General features: G+C 31.0%; 2 protein-coding genes across 2 annotated transcripts; one reads left to right on the top strand and one right to left on the bottom strand.

The window, feature by feature from the left end:
* Positions 1–1,961: 1,961 nt before the first annotated feature.
* Positions 1,962–3,808, top strand: LOC120415172 (dolichyldiphosphatase 1-like). The gene is made up of 4 exons (XM_039576621.2): positions 1,962–2,151; positions 2,247–2,347; positions 2,411–2,589; positions 2,654–3,808. Exons 1-4 carry the CDS (start codon positions 2,073–2,075, stop codon positions 3,012–3,014), a joined length of 720 nt encoding a protein of 239 aa, XP_039432555.1. The 5' UTR covers positions 1,962–2,072; the 3' UTR covers positions 3,015–3,808.
* Positions 3,809–9,046: 5,238 nt separating this feature from the next.
* LOC120414511 (vacuolar protein sorting-associated protein 11 homolog) lies at positions 9,047–22,557 on the bottom strand. Its single transcript, XM_039575721.2, has 5 exons — positions 22,332–22,557; positions 20,113–22,264; positions 16,790–17,087; positions 16,506–16,734; positions 9,047–9,821 (listed from the first exon to the last, which is right to left on the bottom strand). The coding sequence occupies exons 1-5, from the start codon at positions 22,344–22,346 to the stop codon at positions 9,270–9,272; spliced, it is 3,246 nt and encodes a 1,081-aa protein (XP_039431655.1). The 5' UTR covers positions 22,347–22,557; the 3' UTR covers positions 9,047–9,269.
* Positions 22,558–24,011: the final 1,454 nt, after the last annotated feature.

Here is a 24,011-nt window from a genome sequence, read left to right as displayed (position 1 = left end):
TTAAATTGTGGATCATAAAATTGTTATACCAATAACTAATAATATTTTATCAGTGTTGAAAATCTGGCGACTATGATTAATTTTGCGATTAATCGCTGCCTGTTACACCCCACGAATAAGACTGCTGAGAATAGTCTTTATTCTCAAATTGCCACGACTAGCTGTCATTCGTCAAGAGTGCTGTCGATGATTGTAACAACCCATGACTGCTGGCAGTAAAGGGGCAAGATTGGATCTTGATCGCAGCAAGTTGATGACTAAACCCAATCATTCAAATTTTTATTCGTCTCTGCCACACCCAGCGATCAAGTGGAAGTCAGGAAAAACGAGATCAAAGCATACTCAGAGGGCCTTTCTTCAGGCAATCATTATTCGCTCGAAGAGATGTTTTTTCAACCTTGTATTTTATTTAAAAATACTAAACAAATTAAGGATTTTAAAATTCTAATATTCTTGTTTTTTAAATTCTGTAATTCTGCAAAAATCTAAAATTTAAGATTACAAATTTGTTAAAAGGTAAAATTATAAAATTGTTTCATTAGAAAATTCGAAAAATTTGTTAAATTCCAAAATTCTTAAATACAAAAATTAGGAAAACTCAAATTTCCTAAAAATGGAAAATTTCATAAATTCTAAAAAAAATAAAATTCTAAATCTGTAAAATTAGAAAATTCTAAATATTGACTATAAAATTGTTGTGATATTGTATCATAAAATTGCTAAATTTGAAAATAAAAAAAAAATTATTAAAAAATTCGTAAATATTATAATTTTAAAAATGCTTTAAAATTAATAATTGCCAAAACTTAAAATTATAATGTAGAAATTTAAACATCCAAACAAAGTATGTTCCGATTAATGAAGATTTTCGAAGAGATTTCAGATAATCAAACTTTAAACACATCTTTGTTTGTGAAATTCAAGTTAAGCGACCCAAATTAATTTAATTCGACTTGTTGCCTTATGTTTTATTTAAAAACAAATTAATAGCAACCTTCGCAGAACTTTAGAATTTTAGATTTTTAGAATTTTTAAACTTTTGAGTTTAAGTGGTTTTTTTAATTGTAATTTATAAATTTGATTTTTTTTTAAATTTATTACTTTTTTACTGAAAAAACTACCGCAATTTACAGCAACCTTTGCAGAATTTTTGTTTTTTTTAAACTTTTGAGATTTAGGTTTTTATTTTTATTTTGGAATTTTCATAAATATGTTTTTTATATTATGATTTTTTGCCAAAAAGAAACATTATTATTCTGACTATTATTCTATGATACTTTTCTCTTTGAGTTATCTCATTCTGAGCAAAATTGTAAAACTTTCAAGCCTGAATTAAAAAAAAAAGTTGGTTGATGATGGGAAAATGATTCTTACGACTATACGAAAATTATAGGCTATTTTTGAAAATTTTCATTTTTGGGTCATATATGACCCATCAGGCCTGAAAGGGATAAGGCAACTCTTGATTTTCATTGTCATTATATCGATTACCGTAATCTGGAGCAAATCGGAACTTTGTATACAGTCAGCAGGGACAGCAGTTTTTAAAACATTTAAAAACTTCAAACTTAGAATCAGATTTATAGTTTTGTTGTTCTATATCTGTTCCATCACAAACAAATCTAAAATATTCAAATATTATGGGGAAAACTGGTTAAAGCCGCTGTCCCAGCTCGCCCCATGTGTCCGTTTTCAGTCACATTCAAATGAGTAAATCAAAATTATTTGGCCTCTTTGCACAGGATACCAGTAACTAGCAGTAAACAGTAAATACCAGTATATACCAAAAAACATCAAAAATGTCACAGCATTTTTTTAAAACGCAATTTTGGCACGCTCCCCTCATTCATCGATTCGTCGAAATCCGTTCATCGAATCACCCCCTGTCTTTCCTTTGACACTGACAGTTGCACTCTTTTTTAACCCAAAACCTCACTCAACTTTCGTGAACGTGTACGCTGACAACACAACGCGATTGACGCGAAACAACTGGGACATCGCAAGGATATCAAAAATCGCTGCAGAAAATGCAAATGTAAAAAGCAAAATAATCCCGTCAAATTTCGAGCGCAATGTCGTGCCCCGCAAACCTGGAAAGCACCCCCATCGAGTGGCAACCGATTACGCTTACGCTGGTGGAATATCCCAAAGGTAATTCGAAAAAAGGACATTTTTTGACAGTAGTTTTGTGGCGCAAGGATCTTCGCTGTTTACAAAACGAGTTAATCCGTTTTTCTCCCCCGTAGATGACCTGTTGGGGAAGCTACTGGCGTGGATAAGTTTGGCACCGTTAGGCATCGGTGCCGGCTTCGTGGCACTGATTCTGTTTCGAAGAGATTTGCATACCGTAAGCGGGTTTGAATTTGGGGGTTTTGGCTCGTGGTGTTGACTTGAGTTGTTTTATTTGAAGATTGTGTTTTTCATCGGGACTCTCGTGAACGAGTCGATAAACATGGTGCTAAAGCACTGGATCCAGGAACCGCGGCCGGTGAGCCGGGCGCAGGTGTGGAACGAGTACGGGATGCCGAGTTCACATGCCCAGTTTATGTTCTTTTTCACGCAGTACGTGCTGCTGTTCATCTTTATAAGGTCAGTGTTGGAGTCTGTTGAATGGTTGTAATAAGCATTAGAATAACAATCTTCCCTCTTCCAGACTGCACCACATGAACAACAACAACGCCCGGGCCGAGCGGCTCGTTCGGCTGTTGGTCCTAGCGATGTGCTGCGTGGCCACGTGCGCTGTGTGCTGCGGCCGGGTTTACCTGCAGTATCACAGCACGCGGCAGGTGCTGGTGGGCGCCCTCGTCGGCACCATCGTCGGTTCCGGGTGGTTTGTGCTAACGCACTACTTCCTGACGCCCTTCTTTCCGCTGGTCGTGTCGTGGCGGATCTCGGAGCTCTGCCTGCTGCGGGATACGACGCTCATTCCGAACATTCTCTGGTTCGAGTACACGCGGACGGTGCAGGAGGCCCGGGCCCGGGGCCGCAAACTCGTCAGCATGAAGTCCCAGTGACGGTTCTGGCCGGCGTGGTACGTTAAATAGTGGGCCACTCTGATGCACTGATTTAGAGAGACTGGCCAACGACAAACATTAAAACAGAGTTACAACGCAAAGGAGTGCAGTACAATATAAACCAACACGAAACAATAGTGCATGCAACACACACACACAGAGAACACGCTCTCACTATTACAAATGAATTTTGTAGATTGATATCGAAAGAAGGAAACATTTCGCAACGGACGCACAGATTAAATGAAACACATTGAAATAGGAGAACACTCTCGAAGCAAAACCAATAATAAACGTAATACAATTTAACGACACATTTAAAGTGTACGTTGCGACCCTCCCTAGAATTTCTGTTCAGTTTTAGCTGTTAACTAATTTATTTCGTTGTATAGAACTGTATAAACACGCGCGTTTTCATTTCTCAATGAATGTTCGCGAAAAAGCACCCCTTCTAGAGAAAAAAAACACGCAAGCGTTCCTCACATTCCTCAACCCTCCTCGCTACCCCCCCATTAGTTCAGGCTGAGTTAGTTTGTCCGGATTGTGAGTGTTCGTGCTACGCTAATCTAGGCTTAGCAAAGCAGTTCCCCCGAAACTTGCACCAACAATATAGAAATCACCCGAAAGCGTTAAGGCGACGATTATGTGTAGAAGGAAACGCAGGACAGTGACGGACGTCGTAATTGTAATAGTTATTTAACAACATCAAAAAACAAACAACATGAAAAAAGAAGAAGCTCTGAGTAGATGTAATCCTTTAATAAGAGACATTGAGATAAATAAAAAACGAAAGACACACACCTCTTTGAATGAGACAAAAAAAACACAATTGTTTTGTTTGATTATGACAGCCTTTATAGATTTTGTTCTATTTTTTTTATATAAACCATGTTTTTAAACTTTTACAAAGGTCACATTCGGATCAAAAACTTATTTCTAAAAAAAAATACACTGAAAGAAAAATGCCCGTCATTTCCATGAGATTTTTCAAATTTTTAAGTTTACAGTCAAACGATTTGTTTCGTTCCAAATTTTTGTGGATAGCTATTGCCTAACATTTTTACAAGCATTTTTAAAAAAAAGCCTCACGTATAAATCAGGATGGAGCAACTCTTCTAAAAAATATATAAAAAAAAAAACATTTATTATAACAATTTGTTAAGCGGTATTAACGTCAATTTTCATAAAAGTCTCCATATCGACCATTGTTCTTCTCTTTTCAGCGATTCAGTGAATTTAAAAAGTTAAATTTTAAATTCAAAAAAAGAAAAATTAAAAAATTGAAAATTCTAGATTTCTCAATCTCAAATATTCGAACACTTAAAAATTCCGGGGTTCCGGGGATTAAGAATTTAAAGATTTTTAAATCCAAAAATAAAAAAAAAATTGAAAGATCATAACATTTATTATTTTTAAATTTTACAAATTAAAAAACCCAAAATTAAAAAAAAATAATTTCGAAATTTAATCGTTTCCAATTTCTCTTATTTAGAATTTTTATCATTGCATTTTAATTTAATTTAAATATTTGTATAATTTCAAAATTTTAGAATTTCAAATTTTTTATAATTTCAAAATTGTATAACTTCCAAATTTTCTAATTTCAGCTATCTCAAAATTTTATAATTTCAAAATTTTATAACTTCAAAATAGCAGAATGACAAAATTTGAAAGAAGCAGAATTTCATGGGCAAAATGTTATAACTTCAAAATATCAGATTGTCAATATTTCAAAATACCAGAATTTCAAGGCATAAAAATTTGAATTTCAGATTTCCAAAGTTTCATAATTTTAAATTTAAAAATTCCAGAACTTTAACCCTCCACTGCCCAAATTTTTTTTCGAAAATATTTATTTTTCCCTTGTTCAGGAGGTCATTTTGAGCAACTTTTGTTCTACGAAAAACTTTACTTCTCTTGTTTTATGTTTTTCTTGTTTCATTTTTAGTATTTTGATTTGCATTTATCTTGCCTAGTTTATGATTGTTTTTGGTAGTATTTGGCTACTCTACCACCTAATATAATTACATTTCGCCTATCTAATTTTTTCACGTTTTTACAGTGACTTTTCCAATTTTTTGCATGTTTTTCACATTTTCTGCTAGAGAATCGCACCATCATCATTTAAATTGCAAATAAATGCGTAGTGGCATAGTCTGGGGCACTAGAAAAATTACTGCATACTTCTTTTTACTGAAAATATAGGAAATGTTAGTAAAAAACACAGCCAAAGTCGACCCCTAAAAAAAATTCATTTTTAAAAACATTGGCAAAGTCACATAAAACAAGTAAAACTTCCAACCCTGAAATTTTCTAAAATTTAAAGAGTTCTTCTTTCCAATGCTTTTCAAAAATCAAAGATCGGTTGGAAAATTGATTTTTGGCGATTTTTTAGATCGAAGCCCGTCTAAAAAATAGATGGAGAGGGTTAACAATTTTAAAATTCCAAAATTTTGAGAAGTGTATGCAGAAATGTATTTTTTATATTTTTTATAAATGATTTTTTGAGTTTTTGAAAGTTTTTAATTTAAAAAAAATCTCTGAAATATTAAAAATAGCCCAAGGCTCTAGAAAAATGTCGGCCCGAAAAGGCAAGGACCAAAAAAACGTTTTTTTTCCAAAAACATCAAAATTTTCAATGAATTTCAAAATATCAGAATTGCATTAAACTGGATTAAAAATTAAAAAATTCAAGGCTAAAAAATTTTAAATTTAAGAATTTTAGATTATCAAGGTTTTAAAATTCCAATTTTTTTACAATTTTAAAATTTCAAAATATTAGAATTGGAATTTATTTTTTTAAAATTCAAAATTACTAAGGGGGGGGGGCTTCAAAATTGGCCTGAAAAATCAGGGGGCAAAAAAAATTTTTTTCCGAAAAACTTCAAAATTTTAATGAAAATTATAGTTTAACCAACTGAAAACCAGTCAAAATGCATTTTTCCGCGTTTATAATCATATTTAGCATGTTTGAACTCCTTTGAAAACATTTTAAATTTTCATGAAATACCAATGTACAGTCCCACAATTTTTTTTTTTTTTTGGGAAAAAAAATTCCGTCAATACCTCGATATTTTCAAAACTAATGATTGGAAAGCAACTGTACGCCTGTAAAAAGCATTTTAAAACACTTTTTTCATCCAAATGTTGAAACCTAGGCTTGTAATTTCAATTTTTATATTTTTTTATCCCCCCCCCCCTCGACTTTGGTCAGAGCCGAGGGACATAAACTTTGAAAAATATTTGCAACGGCCTAAATTAGAAATAAAAAATTAAATTTAAAAATTTTAAATTTAAGAATTTCAGATTTCCAAAGTTTCATAATTTTAAATTTAAAAATTCCAGAATTTTGAGAATTGTATACAGAAATATATTTTTTTTGTTTGTTATTAAAAATTACTAAATTTATAATTTTTAAAAGCAATATTTTTTAAAAACGATTTTTTTTGAGTTTTTGAAAGTTTTTAATTTAAAAAAAATCTCTGAAATCTTAAAAAATAGCCCAAGGCCCTAGAAAAATGTCATCCCGAAAAGGCAAGGAACAAAAAAACGTTTTTTTCCAAAAACATCAAAATTTTCAATAACTTCAAAATATCAGAATTGCATTAAATTGGATTAAAAATTAAAAATTTCAAGGCTAAAAAAAAATAAATTTTATTTTAGATTATCAAGGTTTTAAAATTAATTTTTTTAACAATTTTAAAATTTCAGAATATTAGAATTGGAATTTATTTTTTAAATTCATAATTACTAAAATAAAAATAGTTCTTCAATTTTTTAAAAATATTTTTTTTAAATAAAAAAAATAATTTTTACAGTTTTTAAAAGTTTTGAATTAAAAAAAATCTTTGAAATTAAATAGCCCCGGCCCTTGAAAAGGATCAGCCCGAAAAGACAAGGAGCAAAAAAAGTATTTTTTCAAAAAAAAAACTTCAAAATGTAAAATAAATTTTTAATGGAATCAGCTAAAAACAATTAAAAACGCACTTCCCAGCGTCTTATTTTTTTAATTTGTTTTTAGGTTCGTTTAAAAATATGTTGACTTTCAGTTAATTTTCAATATTCGCAAGAGAGTTTTTTCGGCAAAACAAAAAAAAAATCTTTAAATCTTAGACTTTTTTGAAAACTAATTATTGCAAACCGACAGTACTGCTGTATAATGCCAAGCATTTTTTCATTGAAATGTTGAAATCATGGCATATCCAGTCATCCCTCATATTCGGAACAGTTCACAGATCGGCCAATGTTCAAAAAATCATAGCAAATCGATAATTGAACTTAATGATTCGCTTTTACCTTCATTTGAAAGCTTTTCTTGCGATCTTTCGAATGCTGTATCGAACAACTGCAAATTTTAACTTTTATATCAAGTTTTTGAAGAAAAACTTTGACCCTTGAAATCCACAAATTCGGAACACTTTTTTCTTACAGATGTAAACAAACTTTGGATCTCTCCAGGAGTACATATTTGTAACAAAATAATGACTTCTTACACTGCAACCAGTGAAACTTAAGCTTAGTGATGTTTTATCCATGGTCTGGTAACTTTTTTTGTGAAAATACCAGTTAAATTCAGGTGTTCCACAATTGTGGGAGGCACAATAACATCCCACAATCATGGAACAGGCAATTTGGAGCCAGTGTTTTACTGCTCAAGATAAAATAGTCTTGAAATGAAGTTTTTTGTTCAAAAAGTACTACTTTTACAAGTGAAATAGTAAGAAAATATCCAAATAAAGGTCCTAAAAATAGTAGGCTCGAGAGAAAAGCTGCATTTGGCATGCTATTGACAAATTATCACAAAAGTGTTCCGAATTTGTGGGTGTTCCGAATATGTGGGATGACTGTACATTGCATTTTTATATTTTTATTTTTTTGGAACCCCCTCGACCTGGTGCAGAATAGTGGTTCGCAAAGCGGCCTCAATTTAGAACTGTCAAAGCGGAACCAATTTACTGTTTGCAAAATGATACCAAGAAGTGGCAAGTATTGTAATCGATCTATAATTTATTTTGTCAGGATTAAAAAAATGACTCGAACTTTTGAGGTATTCGAAGTCAACAAATCTTAAGATACAAAGATACATAATCTCGGAACTTCCATTCGGTTGTTCTTCTGGTTCACAAAATTCCACCCACTTCTGACGCAATTTTTCGTCACGTGGAAAATAAAAAAAAGCATCTTTTGGCCACCCATCGTTTAGTCTACGAACAAAAAATGCGCGAAGCACTTAATTTTTCAGCAAAAACATTAACATCAACAGTTCCAAAATGTTTCAAAACAAGTCACTTCTGCAGCAAAAACAAGTCACGTTTGAGCTTGAACAAAGCCTTCTACTTTGTTTATGTTTACAGCAGTAGTGCACTTGTATTAGTGAGGAGCAGTTGGGAACATTCGAAAATCACGTTACGCATTCTGTCTTTTCAGCACCCAGTTCAAATACTACAGTCCAGGCTCGATAGCCGACGGCCTTGGCAAAATTTCACTTCGGATAATCGAATCACGATTTTTTTTTCGTTGTCTTATTTTTGATTGTTGAGCTTTGTATGACTCTTAAGCTACTCTAAAGTGATTTAGAATTTATAAATCCATAATGGCGGCCAAAAATGCGATGATGAAATACAGGAAAAAGAATGCATTTTTTAATTTTACTGGCAATCAACCATTCAAATTTGACTTAAATGGGGTCGCAGAACTCGATTTTGAAGTTTAAAGTAAGAAAATGAAAAAAAATACGAAAAAAAATTGTTCGTGGTTCGATTATTCGAAGTCGCATACAAACCTTCGGATAGTCGAACTTCGGATAATCGAGGCTTCGGATAATCGAGTCTGGACTGTACTGTGAATTTCTTAGGAAATTCTAGCAATTGATTTTCTGGAGAACAAACCATTGAAAAAAGCTAATTTTGAAAGAGATGCCGAAAACAACTAACCTAATAAAGGATTTCAAGCAATTTGGACAGTTCTCTGAAGACCCGTTGATATTTTATTTTCAATATTTTGCATGCAAATGTAAAAAAAACTCATATATATATTAGTTACTTACTTTTTTATTTTAGCAAATAAATATGATTTTGGTTACAGAAAATATTTTCAACGATACAAAATGGCGAAATTTTTAAACATAATTTCATAATGTTTTATATATCATATATTGTTATAATGGGTGCTGCAGCAAAATGCATTTCTCTGCAATTGTCGCTCAGTTGGAATCGTTATTTTTGTTTGCTATCACGATATTCGCCAAAACTCCACTTAATCCGCAAACGGATCCAGACTGCTATCGTAGTCCTGCTCGAACGGATTGCTAGCCGGCGTCGCCGACGCTGCCACCACCTGACTCGGCTTTTTCGTCGGCGTCGGTTCCCCGGACGCAAACGGATCCTTACTCTTATCGTACCTAACTTCTTCCCCACCCTCGTCGTCAAACGGATTTTTGGCCACCACCTTGGCCGGAGCTCTCTGCTGCTGAGCTAGAGCAGACGGCGGCTTAGGACTGCCGTACGGAGACTGTTGACGCTTTGGGCTACGATCGTCGCGCAGACGCAGCTGCTGCTGGGTCGTTACGAGGCTGGCCTGTTGTTGGCGCTGCCGGATGCGTTCCTGTTCCATTAGGCGAAGGCGCATTTCGCTGGTTTCCTGCGCCTCCAGACGGAGTTGGCGACTGCCTTCGTCCTGGCGGAGACGCGCCTCGGCACAGGGACCGTAGTTGGCGTAGGGTGTTGGGGCAACGGTGGCCGGTGGCCTTGGGTTTGGTTGCATCACAGCGGGAGCGCGTGGTCCGGCGTCGGTTCGGGTGAGCAGGGACTGGAAATGGAATTTTGTTTTAGTCTTTTAACATCACATCTTAATTATTCCATGCGGTCGTAATATTGCGATTGAAAATTTAGAAAAACTATCGTCGGCCAAAATTAGTTGACTTCTCTAAAACCCTTATATTTGTTTTATTAAAATTTCCTAACCCCACTTGAAGTTCATTCATTTTAAGCATTAGTATAAAATCTCCTTATAAATATTATTTATTTATGTTATTTTTTATTCTTGAATTCATTTTTGCTTAATTCTTAAAATCTTAGATTCTTAAAATTCTTAAATTTTTTAAAATTCTTGAAATTCTTAAAAATTATAAAATTTATGATATTCTAAAAATTTATAAAATTCTTAAAAGTTTTGAAATTCTTAAAATTCTTAAAATTCTTAAAATTCTTAAAATTCTTAAAATTCTTAAAATACTTAAAAATTTTAAAATTCTTATAATTCTTAAAATTCTTAAAATTCTTAAAATTCTTTAAATTCTTTAAATTCTTTAAATTCTTTAAATTCTTTAAATTCTTTAAATTCTTTAAATTCTTTAAATTCTTTAAATTCTTTAAATTCTTTAAATTCTTTAAAATCTTTAAATTCTTTAAATTCTTTAAATTCTTTAAATTCTTTAAATTCTTTAAATTCTTTAAATTCTTTAAATTCTTTAAATTCTTTAAATTCTTTAAATTCTTTAAATTCTTTAAATTCTTTAAATTCTTTAAATTCTTTAAATTCTTTAAATTCTTCAAATTCTTTAAATTCTTTAAATTTTTTAAATTCTTTAAATTCTTTAAATTCTTGAAATTCTTCAAATTCTTCAAATTTTAAAATTCTAATAATTCATAAAATTCTTAAAATTCTTAAAAATTCTTGAAATTCTTAAAATTCTTAAAAATCTTAAAATTCTTAAAATTCTTAAAATACTTAAAAATTTTAAAATTCTTATAATTCTTAAAATTCTTAAAATTCTTAAAATTCTTAAAAATTCTTGAAATTCTTAAAATTCTTAAAAATCTTAAAATTCTTAAAATTCTTATAATTCTTAAAACTCTTAAAATTCTTAAATTCATAAAATTCTTACAATTCTAACAAATCTTAAAATTCTTAAAAATCGTAAAATTCTTAAAATTCTTAAAATTCTTAAAATTCTTAAAATTCTTAAAATTCTTAAAATTCTTAAAATTCTTAAAATTCTTAAAATTCTTAAAATTCTTAAAATTCTTAAAATTCTTAAAATTCTTAAAATTCTTAAAATTCTTAAAATTCTTAAAATTCTTAAAATTCTTAAAATTCTTAAAATTCTTAAAATTCTTAAAAATTTTAAAATTCTTAAAATTCTTAAAATTCTTAAAATTTTTAAAATTCTTAAAATTCTTAAAATTCTTAAAATTCTTAAAATTCTTAAAATTCTTAAAATTCTTAAAATTCTTAAAATTCTTAAAATTCTTAAAATTCTTAAAATTCTTAAAATTCTTAAAATTCTTAAAATTCTTAAAATTCTTAAAATTCTTAAAATTCTTAAAATTCTTAAAATTCTTAAAATTCTTAAAATTCTTAAAACTCTTCAAATTCTTAAAATTCTTGAAATTCTTGAAATTTATTAAATTCTTGAAATTCTTAAAATTCTTAAAATTCTTAAAATTCTTAAAATTCTTAAAATTCTTGAAATTCTTAAAGTTCTTGAAATTCTTGAAATTGTTAAAATTATTACAATTCTTGAAATTTTTGAAATTCTTGAGATTTTTAGATTTTTAAAATCTTTTATTTCTATTATTTTTAAATCTTAAGATTTTAGTTTTTTTTATTTAAAATTTTTAAATTCCGAAATTCTTAGAAATTTAAATTCCTAATTCCAACTTTTAAAGAGTAATAGTATATTTAAATTAGAAGGCAAAACCATTAAGTTATTATTATTTTAAAATTCTGATTATCTTGAATTCTGAAATTCGAAAATATTGAAATTCGATGATCCTAAAATTTAGATTTTTCATTTAATTTTCCCAATTTAAAAAAGGTCAACCAATAACGGTATAACTGCTGAGGCAAATGTTTAATAAAAATATAAAACAGTTTTAAAACATAGAAATTCTAAAATTTTAGATTTAACATTATAACATTTCTAAAAATCATAAAATTAAAAAAAAAAACTTTTACAAACATCATACATTTAAAACACAAAATCAAAACACTAACATTTTAGTTTTCTTCAATTAGGTAAATACATAACTGGAGTTTTTTTTAAAGGACCTATAAGCTATTGTTTTTCATATGTTTATAGGACCTTTTCAAGAACAACAATAGATAATATAATATCATTATTATCTCCAAATTCCTAGTTTTAATTTTTTAAACTGAAATAAACAAAAAAAATGTAAAATATACTAAAAACTACTACTAAAAATGTTAATATTAGAATTGTAGAAATTCTATAAAAATAGCTTAATAAGAAACTATATGCGTTTACAAAAAAACAAAATTCCGAAAAAAAAACTAAATTTTAGAATCCGATAATTTATAAAGAAATAAAAAATTAAAAACAAGACTTAGTTATAACTCGTTCAAAACTTCAAAATAAAAACAATCAATTTGGTTCATTGTTATCCTACAATTCTAAAATCATAAAATAAAAAAAATCAGGTCATACATTTTTAACTATGAGCAATTCTCTACAAAACCGGCCGATTTCGACCATTTTTATTTTTTGTATTTTTTGATTTGGCTCAAACTTTGTGGGGGCCTTCCCTATGACCAAAGAAGCCATTTTGCATCATTAGTTTGTCCATATAAATTTCCATACAAATTTGGCAGCTGTTCATACAAAAATGGTACGTAAATATTCGAAAATCTGTAACTTTTGAAGGAATTTTCTGATCAATTTGGTGTCTTCGGCAAAGTTGTAGGTATTGTTAAGGACTATTTAGAAAAAATTAGGTACACGGAAAAAAAAATTTCCCGATTTTTTTATTAACTTTTTTTTCACAAAAACTCAAATTCCCAAAATACGTATTTTTTGATTTTCGAGATTTTTTGATATGTTTTAGGGGACAAAAATCCGCAACTTTTGAGCTATAGAGAAACATGGTCAAAAAATCTGCCGCCGAGTTATGATTTTTTGAAAAACTGGTGATTTTTGGGAAAAATCGAAATTTTATACATAAAATTTTTTTGACCTCATTTTTTTATGCAAAATTGAATTTGCAATCGAAAATTACTTTACAGATTTTTCGATAAAGGGCTCCGTTTTCAAGATATAGCCACCGAAAGTTTGATTTCAGCGAAATATTTGCAGTTTTTCGATTTTTAAAAATAGTGACCATGAGTGACCATTTCTAAAAATATTTTTTTTGAAAAGTTCAGAAAATTTACTATAAAATTGTCTAAGAGACATTGAAGATTGGACCTCTGGTTGTTGAGATACAGCGGCTTAAAGAAAAAGAAACACGAAAATTGAAGTTTTCTAAGTCTCACCCAAACAGCCCACCATTTTCTAATGACGATATCTCAGCAATTAATGGTCCGATTTTCAATGTTAATACATGAAACATTCGTGAAATTTTCCGATCTTTTCGAAAAAAATATTTTGAAAAAAATTAAATCAAGACTAACATTTTAAAAGGGCCAAACATTGAATATTATCCCCATTAAAAATGCTAGTATTGATTTAATTTTTTTCAAAATATTTTTTTCAAAAAGATCGGAAAATTTCACGAATGTTTCATGTATTAACATTGGAAATCTGACCATTAATTGCTGAGATATCGTCATTAGAAAATTGTGGGCTGTTTGGGTGAGGCTTAGAAAACTTCAATTTTCGTGTTTCTCTTTCTTTAAGCCGCTGTATCTCAGCAACCAGAGGTCCAATCTTCAATGTCTCTTAGACAATTTTATAGCAAATTTTCTGAACTTTTCAAAAAAAATATTTTTAGAAATGGTCACTCATGGTCACTATTTTTAAAAATTGAAAAACTGCAAATATTTCGCTGAAATCAAACTTTCGGTGGCTATATCTTGAAAACGGGGCCCTTTATCGAAAAATCTGTAAAGTAATTTTCGATTGCAAATTCAATTTTGCATTAAAAAATAATGTCAAAAAAATTTTATGTATGAAATTTCGATTTTTTCCAAAAATCACCAGTTTTTCAAAAAATCATAACTCGGCGGCAGATTTTTTGACCATGTTTCTCTATAGCTCAAAAGTTGCGGATTTTTGTCCCCTAAAACATATCAAAAAATCTCGAAAATCAAAAAATACGTATTTTGGGAATTTGAGTTTTTGTGAAAAAAAAGTTAATAAAAAAATCGGGAAATTTTTTTTTCCGTGTACCTTTTTTTTTCTAAATAGTCCTTAACAATACCTACAACTTTGCCGAAGACACCAAATTGATCAAAAAATTCCTTCAAAAGTTACAGATTTTCGAATATATACGTACCATTTTTGTATGAACAGCTGCCAAATTTGTATGGAAATTTATATGGACAAACTAATGATGCAAAATGGCTTCTTTGGTCATAGGGAAGGCCCCCACAAAGTTTGAGCCAAATCAAAAAATACAAATAAAATCCATTTCCGGTTTTGGTAGAGAATTGCTCCTATACAATATTTAAAATGAAAAACAAAATCATTTGTACGGAAACATTAACACTTAAAAATACAAAAATTAAAACATGGACTAAAAAAACAAATTCTGAACCAAAAATAAAAAAAAAACAATTTAAAAATAAAATTTAAATGTTTGAGTTTTGTGTAAAATTCTAAAATAAATAAATTGTAAGGTCAAATTTTTGAAATGGCCAATATTTTTGTTTAATTAAATTATTTTTTGTCAGATGGGATGAATTTAAAAAAAATAATTTTACACAAATCAACTAAGAAATTAAAAAAAATGGTTTTTGGAATCTGATATTGTTCAAATAGATTTTTTATCATTTTTAGAACACCGATCAAACCTACACAGAAAAAATGATGGTAATATTCATCAGGAAATGGTAACAGATTTTGTGTCGAAAAATGGGTAATATTTAATCAGAAAATGATGAATTTTTATCAGTTTCTGGTGAATATTCATCAGGTTAACATTTTTTCACATTTTTTAGGTAATATTACTCAAAAAAGAGGTAATATTCAACCTACCAAATTTTCAACATTCCAAAATTAAACTTTTTTTTTGCTGGGTAGATTGCCACACAAAAATTCTTAAAATTCTTAAAGTTCTTAAAATTCTTAAAATTCTTAAAGTTCTTAAAATTCTTAAAATTCTTAAAATTCTTAAAACTCTTAAAATTCTTAAAATTCTTAAAATTCTTAAAAAATTTAAAATTCTAACAATTTTTAAAAATTTTAAAATTCTTAAAATTCTTGAAATTCTTCAAATTCTTTAAATTTTTTAAGTTCTTTAAATTCTTTAAATTCTTTAAATTCTTTAAATTCTTGAAATTGTTGAAATTTTTAAAATTCTTGAAATTCTTAAACTGCCCCTGATCGCATAAATGTCCCATATGCATTTTCATCGTTTTTGAGTTATTGATGCAGTTTGGTTCAAAATTGTGTGTTCTTTCAAAAGAGCCTATAACATCCAGTACTTTGTTTTAGAAATCAGGAGGAAATCCAGTTTTTTTTCGCGAAAACTTAACACGTAGCCTTATGTATGGGACAAACTTAAAAAGCGTTTTTCTCAGCTTGCTGTTTTTGCATATGGGACATTTATGCGAACATGGGCAGTAAAGTTCTTACAATTTTCAAAATTCAGGAAATTCTTGAAATTCTTTAAATTGCCATTCTAGATTAAATTTTCAAAACAACCTATCCCTCATGGGTTTCCTATGCAGATAGGACCTTTTGAAAATTTAATCTAGAATTCCAAATTTTCAAACTTAAAAATTTTTACGTTTTAAAATTTTTAAACTTATAAATTTTTAAGTTTTTAAATCTTTAAATTTTTATGTTTTTAAATTCTTAAAAATTTAAATTTTAAATATTATTTTAAAATTCTAATATTCTTGAATTATGAAATTCAAAAATATTGAAATTCTGTGATTCTTAATTTTTTTTTTGGTTTCCTCAGTAAGGTGAAGAAGGCAAAAAAGAATTAAACTGAAAAAAAAAAACATTTTTATTTGTTGAGTACCGAAACATTAATACTTAAATATTCAATAATTAAAATGTGTTTTTTTTTTAATTCTGTATTATAGAGTTTTTCAGCAGGAGGCTGGTTCAACTCAAAACATAGACTGAAAAAACAAATTCTGAACCAAAAATTTAAAAAATCAATTCAATATCATTTTGAGTTTTTGCGTAATTTTCTAAAATGCATACAATCTTCCGGACTTTTTTTTTAAATCGTTTTTTAGCATAACTTTTGAAGTACTTAACTCAACTTTATAATTTTCAATAGCGTCAAGTCAAATTTTAAAATTTCCTTTTTTTTAAATTTAATCAAATAATTTTTTGTCAGATGCGGAATCGATTTTTAGAATTAGATCATTTTTAGAATACCGATCATACCTAAATCGTCAATTTTAATATAACGATTGCTTGTAATAATCAGCCTGTCCATCTCATTCATTTTTATCCCTCAGTTTAGTTCGCTTTCATTTCTCAAGGGAAATTTATTGCAAATCTCAACCTTGAGTCGAATTCTTTTTAAGCAAACATCACCGGGATTTTCCTCTCTAGATCTAGGAACCTACCTCCGATCGCCCATCCTCTTCCTCCACAATCAACAGCTTGTTGAACAGTCCCCGCCCAAAGTGTTCCGCCACCACGGAGAACGGCTCCGGCGACCGATCCAGCAGATTGTGGAACGCCTCATGCTGCCCACGGGATTCACTCTGGGCGCGCAACGCATCCATCAGCAGAATGTTCTTCTTGTTGCACACCGGACAGTCGCGCTCCGTCTCCGAGTAGCCGCGAATGCAACTAAAACAAGAGAGTGTCAGTAACTTGAAGAATGAGGCTTGAGGTGCGCACTTACTCCTGGTGGTACGAGTGCTTGCAGAGGAAAAAGAGCGCCGGCCAGGAGAGGGGCTGCTTGCAAGTGTCGCAGACCGTGTTCCGGAACTCGACGTTGCCGTGCTGCAGGTGCGCAATGTGCTGCTTGATGGCGACCGACTCTTCGCTGTACTTGCGCGTGAGTTCCGCGTCGTGGCGGGTGGCGTCCTGCTCCTTCTGGAACACCTGCATGAAGTAGTCCCGCACGGGGAGCAGAGTGGGCCCGCTTTCGACGGCCAGGCAGTTGAGGATCTGCAGGGGGGCTTGCAGCTTTTCTTGGGCTGGAAAAAAAAAACGTTGTGGTTATTGGACTTGATCGTGAGATTTAGATTTTGATAGAAATTTCTCGATCTACAATCGACAAATTACGCCTGAAGATCGAGAAAATATCGATACATATGTGATTAAAGAAACGTAATGCTATTAACATTATTAATTTTTTTGTTTTTTTTAAGTTTCTAAAGTTGTTAGATCATTAATTTTTTACAAAAAGTTTAATTTTTGAGAAAAGAAATCTGAACCTTATTTTTTTTAAACCGTTAATTGTTGGAAAAGTTTTTATATTTTTTTAAGTTTCACAGATGTTGTTTTTTTTTGTTATTTTAAATGTTTTAGTGCTCATATTATTTTTATAGTTTATTAATTTTTTTGAATCTTATTTTTTTTTAACGTAAAAATATAGAAAATTTTGGATGAAAATGTGTTTACATACACTCAAAGTCAAAAGTATCCTTTTTTCAAGATCACCCGTCGTCACCCGTTTAAAAGGGTATCGAAAATGTACTGATTTTGACATACCCTTTTGAAAGGGTGACGCCGGGTGAACTTGAAAAAAAGGATAAAAAGTATCCTTTGAGGGATACTTCTAATTTTGAGTGTACATAAATATTTGCTTAAACTTTAAAAAAAAATTAAAATTTCATCAATTTTGAATTTTTGAGATTATTGAATTTTATAAAAACGCAAAATTTTTGACGAGATTTTAAATTATCTTTATTTAAAAAAAACTATTGTTTATAAAAAAATTAAAGTTTTTAGATCCTTATTTTTTAAAAACGTTCGTCATTTTTTTTAATTTTTTTGTTATTTTTAAAATTTGTAAATCTTTAAATTTTTTAAACACGTTAAAATTAAGATATTTTTTTATATTTTTTGAATTTTAACAAATAAAAAAAATTCTAAGCAATGTTTATACTTTATTTTATTTTTTTAAACTATTTATTTTGAATTTTTGAAGTTTCTGATGTTAGATCTAAATTTTATTTTTTTAAAAATTTTAGATTGGAGATGCTTTTATATTTTATTTCTGATGTTTATAAATTTTTTTCTGCTTTGAAATTTTAAAAATATTTGATTTTTTTTTATATTTTTGAAGTTTATAGAATTTTTAGATTATAAATGTTTTTATAAGTTAATTTTTGGAAAAGTTTTTATATTTTTAAAATTAATTTTTTTTAGCTGTTTTTATTTTTTTAAGTTTTCAAAACTTTTGTAGCTTTTGAAATTGTTTAATTTGTGTTTTTTTTAACGTTAAATTTTGGAGAAGTTTTTATTTTTTAATACTTAGAATTTGAATTTGATGTTTATACATATTTTGCTGTTTTTGAAGTTTCTGATTTTATTTCAGATTTTTTTTTCAAACGTTGAGTTTTGGAGTTAAAAATTTAACCAATACTTCCACCAATTTTTAACATTAAAAAAATTAAAAATCGTAAGAATTTCAAAAATCTAAAAATTTCAAATATTTTAAAAAATCTAAAATTTATTTAAAAAACAGTAAACAAATTATAAACAACAATAATATAATTCTGAATTTAAAAAATATAAAAACTTCTCAAAATGTAACGTTTAAATAAAATAAACCATCTAAAAATTTCAAAACCATCTAAACATTTCAAAACTACAAATAAAATAAACCATCTAAAAATTTCAAAACTACAAAATTTTCAAAAACTCAAAAAACAAAAATATTGAGAAATTTAAAATTTTATAGATATAAAAACTTGTCTAAAACTCAACTTAAAAAAATGAGATCTAAAATTTAAATAAAATTCAACAACACAAAAAAATCTTAAACTATAATTATAAGTTAAAAGTTAAAAAAATAAAAAAGCATCTTTAAAATGTAACGTTTTTAAAAAAATGGATTTAAATCTAACTTCAAGAACTTTAAAAATTTCAGAAATTTTAAATATTTTAAAAGTTTGAAAAACTACAAATTCATAATAAGAAAGGCATAAAATATAAACATAATTCTCGCTTACTTTTTCAAAAGGTCCTATGTACATAAGAAACCCATGACGCATTGGTTGTTTTGAAAAAGTAATCTAGAATTGAGAAATTATTTTTTTAAATAATTTATATTTTTTAATTTTTAGCTGTTTTTTTTTAAATATAGGACTTGTTTTTTGTTGTTTTTGAAATTTTTGTGGTTGTAGTTTATTGAAATTTCTGCAATTTTTGAAATTTAGATAGTTTTAGATCCATGATTTTTTTAAAGTTTTTTTTTTAAATTGCTGTTATTTTTTTAATTTTTAAAATTTGTTTGGTTAAATTTTTAAATCCTAATTTCATTCAAACGTTAATTTTTGGATAAGTTTATTTTTTCCTTGTTTGAAATTTTCCAATGGTTTTAATATTTTTGCAGTTTTTGAAAATTTTAGAACGGTACCATCCATAAACCACGTGGATACTTTTTTGGGAATCTGTTAGCCCCCCCCCCCCCCCTTCGTGGACAATTATCCAAAGTTTTTTTTTGTATGGATCGTGGACAATCGCCATACCCCCCCCCCCCCCCCCACGTGGTTTATGGACGGTCCCATCGTTAAACTTTGTAAAATTGATAATATTTCAAAAAGTTTTTATATTTTTAAAATATTTTTTTTTTGTTTTTATTTTAGACATTTAAAGATCCTTAATTTTTCAGAAAGGTTCAATTTTAGAGAAATCTTTATTTTTAAATTTTTACAAAGTATTAATGTTTATAAATTTTTTGAATCTCTTGAAATTTGTCAAACTTTTAAAATATTTGAAATTTTTGAACTTTTTAAATCTTTTTTTTTTAAAAAAGGTAAAATTTGGAAATGTTTTTATACTTTTAAATTTTTTGGTTGTTTTTTAACATGTTGTTTATTTTCAAGTTTTCCAAGTTTTTGAAATTTTTATATCCTTAATTTTTCCAAAAACGTTAAATTTTTGAGAAGTTTTTATACTATTTAATTATTTTTTTTCATGTTTTGAAAAAAAATTTTTTTTTAGATTTTGTAAATTTTGGCTATCGTTAACGAAGACATGCGCTCAACTCACCAATAACTTGCAGCACCTGCGACAGCAGCTTCGGCGGAGCGGCCTGGTCGTTCTTGAGTCCATTCAACGCCAACAGCCACAGCGAGGCATCGCTTTGGCCCAACTTCCGGCAGCACGCGAGCAGGTTCTCATAGTCGCGATTCTTCAGATAGTGCCGCACAATCAGATGGTGCAGCTTGTCCTCCTCGTACAGATACATGACGCCGGGCCAGAACTGGTGCACTCGGCACTGGATCAGCACGTGGCTCTTGTCGTACCGGTCGGCGTTTTGCTTCAGCGTATCGAGCAGCTTGCGTTCAACGGCTGGGTCTTCGCGCCAACGGTGCAGATAGTGCTCGATCAGGCTGTTGTAGACGAACTTGCTGCACGAGGGCAGATTTAGGATGAGATGTTCGAGGAAATCGATCAGCAGTTCGCTGTTGGAGAAGAGATGCACGAAGTCTTCCGGGTTGCCGCGCTCGCTGTTTAGGCCGTTTTCCAGCAGAAAGCTGGAGGTGAGATCGTCGCCAAAGTGGTCCTGGAGGGCGCTCGTGCCCAGGTCGGTGCGGACGTAGTCCGTGCAAAGTTTCTTCAGCAGGGCGATGGTTTGACCTGGGCAGTGCTCCATCAGGAGGAAGCCGTACTTTTTAACGTTTCGTTCCGCTTCATGGAAATCCAGCTGGGAGATGTACTTCAGGGCGTCCTCGTAACGGCACAGATCTTCCGTCAGGATGCTCAGACAGAGATCGTGCTTGCCGTGCGCTTTTGCCAGCGCGAGGGCTTGCTCTACCGAGGCGTTGCGACAGACCTTGATGGCCACGTCCACGTCAAATAGATTCAGCTTGTTTTCGTTCTCCAAAAACTGTTTCAACTGCTCTGTCCTGTCCAACCTGGTGAAGCAGTTCAGCAGCAGCGTCGTGTGATCCGCACTGGCACGACCAGACTTGTGAATCGCCTGCAGGTAATCCGTCAAGTAGTGAATGTGACGAGCGTCCAAAAAGCGTCGAATCACGTACGAAGGCTCCAAAAATCCAATCGTCTTGGTGTACTGATCAACGGACCCGGAAAAGTCCCCCTTACTGTACAGATGATCTCCGTACTGCTTGAATATCCCGGCCAACCCGTCCGCGTCGTACTGATTGCTCTTGGCGATCCGAACGGCAATATCATACAGATTCTTTTTAAACAGCAAGTTCAGCTTGCTCTGCAAGTCCTTCTCGTCCAAGTGGAAAATCTGCTTGTTCTCAGTCAAAATATAACACGAGCCAAACTCCGTCAGAATCGCCGCCACCTCGTCGATCGGACACGTGTACACGATAAACTTGTTCTGAATATCGATCACGGTCAACACAAACCCAGCCCCGTTCGAGCCGCTAACCCGAGTATTCTTCGACACAATCAACAGATGCGATCGGAACCACTGCAGCAGCGTCTTCTTGCCATCCAGGGCGTAACACGGCCCGCGCCCATCCGACGTGTAGCAATACACGGCATCATCTCGCCCGACCATAAAGTGGCCCTCGTTGTGGCCCGTTTGCAGCGCACAACATCCAACCGGCGACTGCATCGTGTCCAGATTAACCCGAATTTCCTTGTCGCGACTCTGCAGATTGTACAGATACACCCCGGAGTCGGAGCAGACAAACATTTGCGTTATCTTATTAAAGTGCTTAAACGCAATCCCGCTAATCGAGGCCGTCCCCGCCGTCAGCTGCTTCAGCGTCTTCGACCGATCCCTGCTAACATCTCCCCGATATAGCGATATGTTTCCCTTGGCAAACCCAATCGCCATAAACTGACCGCCCTCGGAAACCGCCAGCGCACTCGGCACCGACACCATCGTCCGCACCGTCCTCAGACACTGCGCCCCCGCAATCGCCGTCACCTTGCCCAAATTCCACACCTTAAACGACGGCCCATTAATGTCCTCGCCCACCGTAACCAGCAGGTTGTTCTGTTTGGAAATGTCGCACAGCAGAATCGAGCCCTCGTGGCCCTTGAACGAGATCGGTTCCCAGCTCCGGTTGAAGCTGTGGATCATCCCCTCCGAGTCGCACATCACGATCACGTTGTTGCCGCTGGCGGTGGCCGTGATGCGCGCGTCCTGCAGCGTCTCCGCGACCCGCTCCTTGTCGACGCCCTTCCGCAGGTCGAAAAAGGTAAACTTTCGCCACTGGAGAGGAAAAGGAGGCGGAGGCGTCAGCTTATCGCTTCAAATTACAAAATTAAAAACGTCTTACCTCGAAAATCGCCATTGTGAAGGCTCAATTAACGCCAAGCGAACAATAGGAAACTTAAATACTAATTTTTAACACTTTAATCACAAATTACTAGCAAAAGATTACCAGAATCTTGAATGTTTTGATGAATAATCGAACTTTTTTCGCTATCATGAGCAGCTCCCACCCATCTGTCAAAAATCATCAAAAGATTCTTTGTTTTGGTGGCGCAGGGCTGGGCACGAAGGAAACTCTCCTCTGCTTTCACACGCTTATCGAACAAAGTGAAAGTCGGGGTTAAATTTACTCAAATTCTGTCAACCCGAAAAAGTTGGTCAGCGCGGTTGGACTCGCAATGCAAAGGTCTTCAATTCAAATCTCGGAGTGGAGAGGAAGACCTGAATTTAATTTTTTTTAAGAATTTTAAGAATTTTAAGAATTTTAAGAATTTCAAGAATTTTAAAATTTTAAGAATTTTAAGAATTTTAAGAATTTTAAGAATTTTAAGAATTTTAAGAATTTTAAGAATTTTATAAATTTTAAGAATTTTAAGAATTTTAAGAATTTTAAGAATTTTAAGAATTTTAAAAATTTTAAGAATTTTATAAATTTTAAGAATTTTAAGAATTTTAAGAATTTTAAGAATTTTAAGAATTTTAAGAATTTTAAGAATTTTAAGAATTTTAAGAATTTTAAGAATTTTAAGAATTTTAAGAATTTTAAGAATTTTAAGAATTTAAAATTTTTTAGGAATTTTAAGAATTTTTAGAATTTTAAGAATTTTAAGAATTTTAAGAATTTTAAGAATTTTAAGAATTTTAATAATTTTAAGAATTTTAAGAATTTTAAGAATTTTAAGAATTTTAAGAATTTTAAGAATTTTAAGAATTTTAAGAATTTTAAAAATTTTAAGAATTTTAAGAATTTTAAATTTTTTTAAAAATTTTAAGAATTTTAAGAATTTCAATTTCAACAATTGGGTCTTAAAATTAAGCTTTAATTTGTGATATTATTGTTCACAACGATTATTTTTCTGAGTACAATGACCCTTTGAACGACCGCAAGGATTTAAAATTGATTTTTAATTAAATTTTGAAAAATTAACTTCACGTCCCTTCTTGATAGAAAAGGTCCTACTTGACAGCTCGTTCCAAGGGGACCATAGTTGATCCATCGAAAAAAATTTGTTGTGTCAATTTTTTGTTGCATCAAAAAAAAAGTGATCAGAAATGGTTTTTGATCGTGTTTTTAACCGTTGTACATTAAAAATTACATAGGGCTTTAGGACTCAATTTGGATTTTTGATTCAATTTTGAAAAATTAACTTCAAGGCCCTTCTTGACAGAAAAGGTCCTACTTAACAGCTCGTTCCAAGGGGACCATAGTTAATCCATCGAAAAAATGTTGTCTTGTAATTTTTTTTTTTGGCTTTAAAATAAAAAAAGTGATCAGAACTAGGATCAGAAATGGTTTTTGATCGTATTTTTAACCGTTGTTCATAAAAATTGACATAGGGCATTAGGGCTAAATTTAGTACCCAATTTCAAGAATTTCAAAAATTTCAAGAATTTGAAGAATTTTAAGAATATCAAGAATTTTAAGAATTTAAGAATTTGAGAAGCAAGTTTCTGCTCATTTGAAGGCACCCTAAACCTCTTTTACGCAAATGGACCGACGTTTTTCTTCCCCATCCGATAGAAG

Source organism: Culex pipiens, chromosome 3 (assembly GCF_016801865.2).
Source record: "Culex pipiens pallens isolate TS chromosome 3, TS_CPP_V2, whole genome shotgun sequence".
NCBI lineage: Eukaryota > Metazoa > Arthropoda > Insecta > Diptera > Culicidae > Culex > Culex pipiens.
This window is presented reverse-complemented; position numbering and strand designations above follow the sequence as displayed.

Bases quoted from the DNA above. Each gene is read 5' to 3' on its own strand.
- LOC120415172 (XM_039576621.2), top strand. From the start codon at position 2,073: ATGTCGTGCCCCGCAAACCTGGAAAGCACCCCCATCGAGTGGCAACCG. The intron at 2,152-2,246 runs GTAATTCGAAAA...TCTCCCCCGTAG, and splicing joins GCTGGTGGAATATCCCAAAG to ATGACCTGTTGGGGAAGCTA. The intron at 2,348-2,410 runs GTAAGCGGGTTT...TTTTATTTGAAG, and splicing joins TTCGAAGAGATTTGCATACC to ATTGTGTTTTTCATCGGGAC.
- LOC120414511 (XM_039575721.2), bottom strand. The intron at 17,088-20,112 runs GTGAGTTGAGCG...TTTTTTTTCCAG, and splicing joins GCAGGTGCTGCAAGTTATTG to CCCAAGAAAAGCTGCAAGCC. The intron at 9,822-16,505 runs GTAGGTTCCTAG...TTCCATTTCCAG, and splicing joins AAGAGGATGGGCGATCGGAG to TCCCTGCTCACCCGAACCGA.